Source organism: Zootoca vivipara, chromosome 13, assembly GCF_963506605.1.
Source record: "Zootoca vivipara chromosome 13, rZooViv1.1, whole genome shotgun sequence".
Classification (NCBI taxonomy): Eukaryota; Metazoa; Chordata; class Lepidosauria; order Squamata; family Lacertidae; genus Zootoca; species Zootoca vivipara.
In genome coordinates, this window is record NC_083288.1 from 54,488,302 (window position 1) to 54,499,887 (window position 11,586).

Here is an 11,586-nt window from a genome sequence, read left to right on the forward strand (position 1 = left end):
GATTCAATGAGAACTGCATAGCACCAGCTGTTTCATTAAAAGCAGCCATTCCCCCAAAGTCTGTAGGAACGAGGTCTTCACCTGCCAGCAGAAGGACAAGGAGGGAGCCAGTCTGGCTTCTCTAGGGAGGTGGGAGTCCCAAAATTGTCTGGCAGCAGCCACCATGACAATGCCACCTGTCACATCCCCACCAAGGGTACCTTGAGGGTGGGAGGAGCAAGAAAAGGGTCTCCCTGGAAGATCTCGAAACCAGGGCAGGTTCCCATAGGGGACTTTGAGACTGCCTGGTCCCCAGCTGTGTAGGGCTATTTTGGTCAAAAGCAGCACATTGAGTTGTGCCTGGAAATAGGCCGGTGGCCATGGGGACGGTGGCAACAAGGGGGTCACCTGCTCCCAGTAACCAGCCCTGGTCAGCAATCTGGCTGCAGCAGCTTGGGCCAGCTGAAGTTTCTGAGGCAACTAAGGAAGTGTTGCTGGGGCCCAATCCAAGGACCCGGTGCAGGTGCTTAAAGTGTGCCAATGTGCTCCTGATGCAATACATAGAGTGCGTGAGATGCTGGGACAAGCAACAGGAGCTCACCCCGCCATGGGGATTCGAGCTGCAGGCTTTCCGGACCTTCCCATTGGCAAGCCCAAGAGGCTCAGTGGTTTAGACCACAGCACCAGCCTTGTTCCTCGGCCTGAAGTGAGATGAGCACCACACCCCATAGTCCCATTTGACTGGATTTAACTTTTGGAGCTTCTGCTGCTTTTACCATCATATTGCCATACACCTGTGTTCTCCCTGACATTTTGCCAATTCAGCAAAAATTCCCCCCTGACACCATTTTTACACCCGGAAACCAGGACATGTCAGGAATGGACAAGCCTAGCCCTGATACCCCCTGCCTTTCGACCTAGCCTCCCTCACAGGGGGCTTGTACACCCCCTTGGGCTCCTTGGAGAGGACAAGAGGTGGGGGAAGCACCTGTCAGGGGTGCCTGAGTTAAGATTCCTGCATTGCAAAGGGTGGGGCTAGATGACCCTTGGGTTCCCTTCCAACTCTATGATTCTGTGAATACAAATGCATTGAGTAAGTAAATAATATCTCTTCCTGTCGTATCTTCTCTACTTCCAGACCTCCTAATTATACAGTATCAAATTCCTTCAGTGCCACAGGTTAATATTCTTGCTTTCCTATTTCCTCCCCCCCCCCTATTCTTTTATCTTTTAGACGTTACTCTATTTCTGCTAGTAGAGAATTGTTTGGATAGTACACTTTTAGGTACTTTTTATAAATACTCCATTCTTTTGATATTTTTTGTGGTGATCCTTCTCTTATTGAGTTGGTTAATTTTGCCAGCTGTAGATATTCAAGCATAAGTGCTTGCCATTCTACTACTGTAGGCAAGTTCTCACTTTTCCATTTCCTTGGATTTCCTTGCCACTAGGATCCTGGTTGCTGTTATTGAGTATAGCAGTAAGGTTCTTGCTTCTTTCTTAATATCTGGTGGGAGTATGTTCAGCAGAAACATTTCCGGCCTTTTCTTAATTGGTTGTTTAAATAGTTTTTTATTTTCCCTATAGATACTATTCCAATATTTTCTAATATCTTGGCAGGTCCACCACATATGGTAGTACGACCCTATTTCAGTTTTACACCTCCAACAGTGTGGATTTGCCCCTCCATACATCAGTCATAGGCTGTTCACGTTGCGAATAAGTTTTTTTTTGTGTGTGTGTGTGTGTATTTGATTATATATTATTTACATAACTTTTTTTCTGTAATTTTTGCTTTTGAGATGAATTTGTTGAATTGGAAAATATTTTGTACACTGAAGACAATCTGTTCGAACTTCTTTTTAAACAATAAAGTTTTTCTTAAAAAAAAGAGAGTAAGTAAATAATAATCAAACTCCAGGTCACTGATGAGCAACTCCAGAAATGCAGGCAGGATGGACGCAAAGGAGATGAAAGGTGGAGCACACCAAGTGGCCAATAGCATTTCAATTTATTGAAAAAGGACCAAAAAGAAACAAAAAAGGATTTCCCCCCTTTTAAAAAATGGTTAAGATTAACATCCTTGAAAAAGAAAACAAAAAAAGGCTGCCTTGTGGTGGGATCCATGGATCCCGCAGTGTCCTAAGTGCTGGGAGGAGGAACCCAACAGCGCCCCCCGCTGAGGGCAAGAAGCTCCACAGTCCCCAATGGAAACTGATCAATGATGGCTTGGGTGGGGGAGGGGAGGTTGGGTTGGGGGTCCTCCTCTCCCTCCAGCCCAGCTAGCAGCTCTTTGTAGGTGGTCTCCTTGGCTATGGAGAGAGGAGGGACTCTTCCATGCATTGTGTTTTGAAGCATCCTTAGGGAGCACCCTGGGTTCCGGTTTCCGCCTGCAGGAATGGCGGACCTGTTTTCCATCTCTCTGACCTTCGTAAGGAATTTGGCGGTTGCTAGGGGAGTAAATGGCAACCCCCTACCCTCTCCGGGGGTTACGGAGAGGGGCCGCTGGCCCGCGATGCCCCCTGACCCACTCCGACTGTTTTTGGAGTGGGGGGAGCTTGGGCTGAGCACTTACGAGGGCCAGGACTCCCGGACGCTAATCTGCATGGCGGGGATTTCCATGGTTAAAGAAGATAATTAGGCTTAAATCTATGGACATACTTCAGAAGGAGGGGAAGAAGCGCTGTTTACTGCTGAGAAATTTATGCTGCTGAAAGGAGAGGAGTCAAAGATTGTACTGCATCTGGAAGAAGGATTGATGGGGACGGAGCGATAAGGGAAGTGAGTTTTTATTTTTTTTCCCTTCATATTGCTGCATCGTACCTTCCCGGACGCGATGTCCTGGCTTGTTTGGAGTGAAAGAGAAGCAAAAGACTGTGTGAGTTGAACTTTATAACTGTTGTTACTGAGCATATTTTTTTAAAGATGTGGAGTTGCCGATGAGAAAAGCCTCCCCCTAGTCGGGCGGAAGGGGTTCTGGACGCGCTCGGAGGATTTATGAGTTGTGACGCACTTTAAATTGGAGCAGCGACCTGAAGCTAAGTTCAGCTATAGGGCAAGGAGATCCATTAATTTACCAAGAGTTTATGGTTTGATGTTTGGGTCTCCTGCCTGAAAAAGCTGTAAATTCTATAATGATCGTGAATCTTCATGGCTATGAGAGAAAGCGAAAGTGATTTGAGCTTTTTGAGATGGCGCTGCTTCGGGCTGCTTCGACGCAACAAGGAGCTCCATTAAGAAGATTTATGGGGAGGCTGGACTGATTAACTCACACAGGAGAAAGAACATCTGTGAAACTTTGTTTGATATTTATCTCAGCGGCTGGGAAACAATCGGATGAAAGTGGAAAACATCTATGTGACTGTAAGGGGAAGATCTGGATTATTATGAACTTGGAGGACGATTTGAACTTTAGAAAAAAGACGGCAGTGGACAGTTGCGAGGAATTCCCAATTTCTTGAAGCATGGGAACCCAAATAAAAAATTCTTTAGATGATTTGGCATAACATTCGGTTTGATTGATATATATATGTGTATAATTTGAAATATTGAATGTGATATAATTGGTTTTAATTGGAAAATTAATAAAAATATTTTTTTAAAAAAAAAGGGAGCACCCTGGGCCAATCTGGTGCCTTCCAGGTATTTTGAACTATAACTCCCATTATGGGAGCTGTAGGCCAAAAGAAGACCTGCTGATGTGTAGCCTCTCGCCTCCAAAGGATGTATTGGGACGTAGGTGCCAACTCCCTGGGGTGTGGGTGCCCAAGCACCCACAAAATTCCCCACGAAGCAGCTGGGCACCCACAAATTTGCTGCCAGGGCCCTGCATGCTGCATGGCACCCATGGCCATAGGGCCAAGTTGGCACTCCTGCATTGGCATATAGGACCAGGTGGGCATCTGTCACCAGCCCCTTGGGGCATGCTGGGGCCCACGAACTCTTCTGGATCCCAGGAGACACATGCCCTCCCCCCACCCCACCTGCAGGACCAGCCTCAGCCCCCAGACAAAGAGCCCCCCCCATGGCCAGAGCAGAGTGTGCCTGGCTCTGCCCTCTAACCAGCACCAATTTAAGCTGCTTCCCTCCACCCCCACCCTCTGCAAGTGTTTAAAGCCCTTCACATGAGTTGCTTCAGTGCTCCACACAACAGCCCTACAAGGTGGGTGGGGTGGTACCATTAGTCTCCCATTGCTGATTGTGGATGGGGGGGGGGGAAGAGACCTCATCTCCTTCCCCATCATGGGTCTGCAGCCAAAGCAACAAAATGAACCCAGGTCTTTGAGGCTCCCATGCCAGCAGGCTGCCCCTCTGGCCCACTGTGGCTGAGTCCCAGGGAAAGAGGTGTGGGGATTCCCCCCCCCCCCGATGCAGGACCCCACTTCCTTGTGCAAAGTCAGGCCTGGCTGAGGATGCTGAGCTGAGTCACACGGCAGGATCCTGTGGCTGCTCTTGAGTTGTGCCTGAGAAGACATTGTCGGGTCCACTTTTCATTCCGTCCTCGCTGACAGGAAGGCCTCTTGAAGCTGATGACCCAGCAGTGGCCACATTTAACCATGGGCTGTAGTGGCATAGCATGTGTGTGTGGGGGGGCTACCGGACAACTGCCCCAGGTGCAAAATACTTGCCTTGCCCTGGGCGCTGGCAACCCACGCTATGCCACTGATGGGCTTCATAAAGTCCCTCCTCTCCTTTGGTGGTTTCTACGTAAAGGTTGGGTGGTCATCTGCCATGGATGCTTTGGTGGTGATTCCTGCATTGCAGGGGCTGAGCTGGATGACCCTTGGGGTCCCTTCCAACTCTATGGTTCTACAAAGAAGTCCTTCCTTCCACGTGAATCTCCCAACATCCAGCTTCTTTAGAAGGCCCAGTGCCAGAGGGAGCTTCTTCTGGGAATCCCAGAAATGTGGGCAAATGAGATATTTTGTGGCACCTCAGGTCCTCTGTGCCTTCAGCACCCAGCCCATGCCAAGCCTGTTGGGGGCCAGTTGGCCTTTTTGCACCCCCTTCTGCTTGCCACTGCTCAGGGTCCACTGGGGGGGGCTACCTCACGCCACCAACCTTGGAGCCGTTGCCCTGTGGGGGCAGAGGAAACTGTTTGGCATCCAGAAGGTCCTTGTACTGGAGCTCGGGGGTCACCATGCGCTGGCACAGCACCTGCCATTCAGGGTCCAGGCTGGGCCTCAGGGCGTAGCCCAGGATGGGGGCCTGTCCAAACTGGAAGGGGCGGATACGCTCGTCTGCTATCTGCCCTGCCTCCAGGGGGCCCCCTCCCCGCAGGCACTGCTGCATCCGCTCTGCCCGCTGCCGCCGCAGGACATCCACCTCCTGGGCCAGGCGCGCGCGGCCAAAGCGCTCTGCACGCTCCCAGAAGCTGCGGTTAAAGTGAGTGTAGAGGTGCCAGTCCAGGTTGTTCCAGGCCTGGAGTCGGGCGGCCTCTGCGGGCGCCAGGGGCCGGATGGACTCAGGGCTGCGGAAGTTGTGGCGGAAGGCCAGCATGTCCTCCTCTCCCCAGCAGAGGGCGTCACGCAGGAGCACCAGCGATTCATCCATGTGCTCCGTCAGCAGGACCAGGTGGAAGGTGCGCTCCAGCGTGGCCAGGGCAGCCTGGATTGGGGCCAGGCCAGGGGCCGCTGGTGGGTCCAGGCCAAAGTCAAACCACAGCAGGTTGCGGGCATAGTGGTTGCCCCTCTCGCCGGGGCGGTAGAAGCGCTGGGGCGAGGTCAAGAACTTGGGCAATGTGCCGGCACGGCGGAAGGCAGGGACGACACCCCGGTAGTAGGAGAAGGCCGACTCGGCCAGGGAGACGGGGTGCCTCACGATGGAGAAGTAGAAGCTGTCCGGGGGCATGACTTTCTGGACCTGAGGAGGGAGAAGAAGACATGCTGGAGGGGGCAGGTGGGGCAGAGTCTGGTCCTCGAAATCCCCCAGCCTCATGTGTGTCTGAGGCCCAATTTGCCCTTTGGCAATGGACAGGCTCTCGGCACTTGCTCAGAGACCCAGGTCTGCAGTTCTAGGATTCTATGAAATGTCCAGTTCTGCCCTTGGGTAGAAAACAAAGCTGCATTTGCCAGTACAGTGGTACCTTGGTTTATTCACTTAATGATTCCGTTCTGGAAGTCTGTTCTTAAACCAAAACCGTTCTTAAACAAAGGTGCGCTTTCCCTAAGGAGGCCTCCCGCTCTCAGTGCCCTTCCACTGTTTGGATTCCATTCTTAGACAGAGGTAAAGTTCTCAAACCATGGCACTATTTCCAGTTTTGCAGAGTTTGTAAACCAAATTGTTCTTAAACTGGACTTTTCTTAAACCAAAGTACCATTACAGTCATAACATGCATCCCCATCAGAAGCTGCGCCTTGGTTTCTGAACATTTTGGAACTCGAACAGACTTCTGGAACAGATTCTGTTCGTACTTCCGAGGTACGACCGTGTATGTGAAAAGGATCTAGAATAGAAATAAGCCAGTGCTGTGTCAGAAGAAGACTAGTGTCCTGATCAGGGGAAGTCATAGCACTCCTGTATTCTGCCTTGGTGAGACCATGCCTGGAATCCTGTGTCCCATTCTGGGCACCACAATTTAAGAAGGATGTTGACCAGCTGGAAGGTGGGCAGAGGAGGGCGACCAAGATGACGAAGAGTCTGGGAACCAAGCCCTATGAGGAATGGTTGAGGGAGCTGAACAGGAAGTGTCCCTCGGACACTTAACTTCTGGTGAGGCAGCCTAGAAACGCCTTGACTTCTTTTGCTGCTGCATCACAGGGTCTGAAAGACTTTTTAAAACTGCCATTGGATGTCAAGCCTTTCCTCATTCAGCCCCCCAAATCGGAAACCCAAGCTTCCACTCTTGCCCAGGGCTAAGGCTGGGAACCCTCCTCGCCTGCATCTACTCATGGAGAGCCACCAGTGCTCTGGGGAATCCTGCCTTGCAGGGGGTTGGACTATCTGGCCCTGGGGGATCCAGCTGGATCAGGCCAACGGAGGCCCATCTAGTCCAGCCTCCTGGTTTTGCAGTGGCCAACCAGATGCCCATGTGTTGGGAAAGATTGAGGGCACTAAGGTAGGAGAAGGGGACGACAGAGGACGAGATGGTTGGACAGTGTTCTCGAAGCTATGAACATGAGTTTGACCAAACTGCGGGAGGCAGTGCAAGACAGGAGTGCCTGGCGTGCTCTGGTCCATGGGGTCACGAAGAGTTGGACACGACTAAACGACTAAACAACAACAACATTGGGTTAGAGTTCTATGAGGATTACAAAAGGAGAGAGTGGGTCAGACTGTGCCTTGGCCAAAGGCCTGGCAGAACAGCTCCATCTTGCAGGCCCTGGGGAAAGAGGTCAAGTCCCTAGTCTCTTATGACAGTGTTCCACGTGCCCCCCATGCCCCCCATGCCCCCCAGCCCCACTCTTTGAGCCCCACCTGGTCTCACCTCAGGCAAGTTGAAGCGCATGTGGTGGCAGAGGATGTCGAAGGGGCGCCCTCCAGGACGCCACCCTTTGACCCGCTGTGCCTGGAAGAGGTTAGGGTAGCTGAACTGGTAGCGGGCGGGGAGGGCAAAGCGCAGACCCCGGGCGTCCCCAAAGCGATGCAGGAGGTTGACGATGGTGCTGCTGCCCGTCTTGTGGCTCTTCAGGAAGACCAGGTGGCGTCTTGGCTGGCAGCGGGGTCCTGGCCGCCCCTCCGCCTCCTCCTGCTCCTGCCCCGCTTTGGCCAGAGGGGGAGCCCAGGGGGTCAGGGGCAGCTGGGACAAGGAAGCCCTGGAGGAGGAAGAGGAGATCAGAGAAGCCCTCACTGGCCAGCCGCAGTGTCACAGGGGGTTGGGCTGGATGACCTCTGGGGGTGCCGTCTGACTTTCCAATTCTAGGATTCTAGGGCATTGCCTTGAGTGGCCACCGGGGGGCACTGCTGAGCATTGGGTGTTGCTGAAGGCAAGGAAGGTGGAACAGTTACCTCTTCTGAAAGGAGACCCCAAAGAGCTGGAGGGTGAAGCCGATGGTCATGGAGACAGCCAGGGCGGCCCACAGCACCTGGAAGCGGCAGCAGTGCCCATGGATCACCCTCATGGTCCTCTGGCCTCTGGGGGGCAGGGCGAGAGAGGGGCAGGCCAGGAAGCCACAAGCCTGGAGGGGAGGAGGAGGTTTGTAAATGGAAGAAAACAGACCCACAAATCACTCCCCTGAGGGTCATCCAGTCCAGCCCTCTGCAATGCAGGCATCTTAGCTCAAGCAGGTGGTCTCTGCTTTTTTAAAAAAAAACCAAGGAAGGAGAGACCACCACCTTCTGAGGAAGCTTGTTCCACTGCCATTTGTCCGTTCCTTCCTTGTCATCTGAATCCTGCAGTGCAGAGGGTTTGAGTAGATGACCCTCAGGGTCCCTTCCAACTCTATCGTGCTACGAATCCATTGGTTCAGAGCGTGGAAAACAAGCTTGCTCCATCTCTCCCAGGCATGGGCAGCAACCTCTGCTCAGCCTCACCCACTGGGGCAGCTTGCCGGAGGACCATCCAAGGCTGCTGAAACTCCAGAGGGAAGCAAGAGGCAGATAGTGTGCTCAGTTCCTGGAGGTGCATGGCCTGGGGGGGGGGAGTCAGAGGGTGGTCCTTCTGGCCTTCCTCATCCCACACCCATGTCACACTCCCCACAGTTGCATCTTAGAGCCCAGCACAGAAGAGGCAGCCATCTCTGGGGTGTGTGTGTGTGTGTGTGTGTGTGTGTGTGTGTGTGTGTGCAGGAGCAACACCTGGCCAGTGCCAACACGGATCCTGGCCCGGCCCGCCCCACACCTGGCCTTTCCCCCCACTCTGCACACATCTCGGCCCAACCCAGCACACAACCCAGTTGCTGCGGCGTCTGGATGAGCCAAAAAAAGTGGAGGCGGAGGAAGCAGCAGCCAGGAGACAGATGGACCCAACCCCCCGCACAAACTGAGGGTACCTGAAGGCGGAGTCTATGGGGAAGGAGCCCCCCCCAGATGCTGCAAACCCAGCACCTACTTGCCTCCCACAAAGGCCTGTGCTGGAAGCAGGAAAGAAGCCCCCTCCCTCGAAAGAGCAAACCTCCTAGCCCCAGACAAACCAGGTGGATGAGTCGGCTGGCATTCTGCTGGGCAGGAGAGGCTCTGCCGGGTCAGGGGCTCCATGTCCCTGGGGGAGTACGCCTAGGAGAGCCTCCTGGCCCCTCAGCCCCCCCATTGCTGCGGCTGCCTCCTCTTTGGCGCTTGCCCTTTCTTTGCCTTCCGCCTGCCACTCCTCATTAAGAACTAGGAGGATTAGAAGGCCTGGACCAGCCTGGCAGATGGCAGCAGCCCTGCGGAGGAGGCTTAGGCAGCACCAGGTGGGTCGGGACTGGGACAGCCCAATGGGCCCTGCTGCTGCAAGGAAAGGAGGGGATCACATCCTCCACCCTCCCTCCCAAGGCCGGTCCTTGTGGCACCCAGGGCACTGGCATGGAGAGAATGGGCAGAGAAGCAGTTTCCTCCTTGGTGGGCAAGCAGCAAAGCTCAATGTGGGAAGATTCAGGGCAGACAAGAGAAAACCCTTCTTAGTGAAAATGAGGAAGTCCCTCCGGTAGGAGGAAACAAGAGCCACCAACCTGCGTGGTTTTGCAAGGGAGGGTTATCAAGGTCTAGTACCGTAGCTAGGATGGTTTGGCCCAGATCCTGTTTGCAGGTTTCCTGAAAGACTCTTCTGAGGTTCTTCTGAATGTCTTCAGTCCTTCCAGGGCTCCCCAAACCAGCCCTGTCTGGGGCAATTGCCTGGCCTGGCTGTCCGTCCGGTCCCCGTCCCCCCCCCCAGGTCTCCAGGGGGGTAAAGGAGGGTCTGCTTGCGGGGAGACTGATAAAATGTCCAGGAGATCTAGGAACCCTCAAGCAGAGAGAGGAAGGCTTGAGGGAGTTGGGGATGTTTAGCCTGGAAAAGAGGAGACTGAGAGGAGATAAGATAGCCATCTTCAAATATCCCAAGGGCTGCCACATGGAAGAGAGAGGAAGCTTGTTTTTCTCCTGCTCCGGAGGGGAGGACCCCAAACCATCGGATTCAAACGACAAAAAAGGAGATACCGACTCAACATCTGACGGTAAGATCCCTCGGGAGGGCGCGGACTCGACTTCTCGGGAGGTTTTTGAGCAGAGGTCGATTGGCCCGCTTTCAGGGATGCCTTAGCGATGACTCCTGGGCAGCCGGGGGTTGAGCTAGAAGACCCTTGGGGGTCCCGCCCAACGCCACAGTTGTGCGACTCCCGTCTGGGTCTGCACTATCGCCTCCTCGCCCTGCTTCCGCCCTCTTCCCCCCCCCCCGCAGCCCCTCTCTGCCGGCTTCCCCCACGTGGCTCCCTTGGCACCCGGAGCCGAGCAGCTGCCGGCCAGCTGTCCCGGGGACACACGCCCAGCCCGGGGGCCTGGCGCCCCGCCCGTCCGCTTCCACCAGTAACTCCGAGCCGAGGCTTCCTCCCGGAAGAAGCCGAAACAGAGAGGTTTCTGGGCACGTGCAGAGCGCCTTCTCCATCTCTGCGCCTTGAACTGCCCCCGCCCCCGGGTCTGCTCCCCAGCTCCCCGGCCCCGCCACAGCTCTGGCTTCGCTTCTGCTGCCCCGGACTTTCTTTTTGGGTGGCGCGGGGATCATCTGTCCGTGCAAACTAGCTGAAAATGCATGAGATTATTGCGGAGAGGGCAACAAGCCGGGGGGGCTCCCTAATCCCCCGCCTTGCCCTCCCCATCAAGGACTCAGACCGATCCACCCCCTCCCGAAGCGCAGCTGCCCCCGCCTCACCTGGGAAGGGCAGTGTGTGTTTGGGGGTGTCGCTCGCTCAGAGCCGCCCCCCGCCGTTGCCCGGGCGCCTCACTTCCATCCTGGGGGGCTGGGGAGAAGAGAGCCCGATCCGAGCCTCTTCGGGGGAACCCCTCGTTCCGAGGGTGGGGGGCAGACTGGCGTGGCGGAGCTCCGCCGCCTCTCTCCTTCCCTCCCTGCGTTGTTCTTCTCCTCTTTCTCCTCCCGAACTTTTTCCTTCCCTCCTTCTCTCCGCCCCCTTCTGCCTTCCCAACTTTTCTCTCCCCTCCCCCGCCGCCGCCCCGCCGGCCGCCTTTTGTCTGCGCCGCCCCAGCCCCTCTCCGGCCCCTCTCCCCGGCCGGCGGCTGAACGGGGGGGGGGGGGGAGAGAAGGAGCTGCGCACGATTCTCCCCCGCCGCCGCCCCGCGCCCCCTCCCCTTCCTTGGGCACGCTGCTCCCAGAGCCAGCCTCCTGCGGGTCCTCAGGGGGCAGGAAGCGCACCCTGCACATGCTCTGGAGTCTCTCTCCCCCCCCCTGGATTTCGGGGCGGAATGCTGCGGTGGGGGGGGGGGTTCGCTTTCTTCTCGGCGGCTTAACGCCTCCTCCTCCACCTTCAGCAACCCAGACGCCCCCACCTCAGGATATTTTAGGACTTTTAATCTCATGGTCGTGGGTTTGAGCCCCACGTGGGACAAAAAGATTTCTGGATCTATGATTCTATCTGCTGCTCTTTGGATCCTAAATGTTTGGAGGCTCCATGGCCTGCAAGGTGGGGCTGGAGAAGGGGTGGGGTGGGGGTTTCTGCTGGGGCATAAGTGTCCCCACCCCATCCCAGAGGCAGAAGATTC

At 55.0% G+C, this 11,586-nt stretch overlaps 1 protein-coding gene across 1 annotated transcript; it reads right to left on the bottom strand.

Annotated features, from left to right (window-relative positions):
* Positions 1-1,286: 1,286 nt before the first annotated feature.
* On the bottom strand, positions 1,287-10,961 carry LOC132593075 (galactose-3-O-sulfotransferase 4-like). Its single transcript, XM_060281997.1, has 4 exons — positions 10,742-10,961; positions 7,927-8,096; positions 7,406-7,733; positions 1,287-5,841 (listed from the first exon to the last, which is right to left on the bottom strand). The coding sequence occupies exons 2-4, from the start codon at positions 8,037-8,039 to the stop codon at positions 5,023-5,025; spliced, it is 1,260 nt and encodes a 419-aa protein (XP_060137980.1). The 5' UTR covers positions 8,040-8,096; positions 10,742-10,961; the 3' UTR covers positions 1,287-5,022.
* Positions 10,962-11,586: the final 625 nt, after the last annotated feature.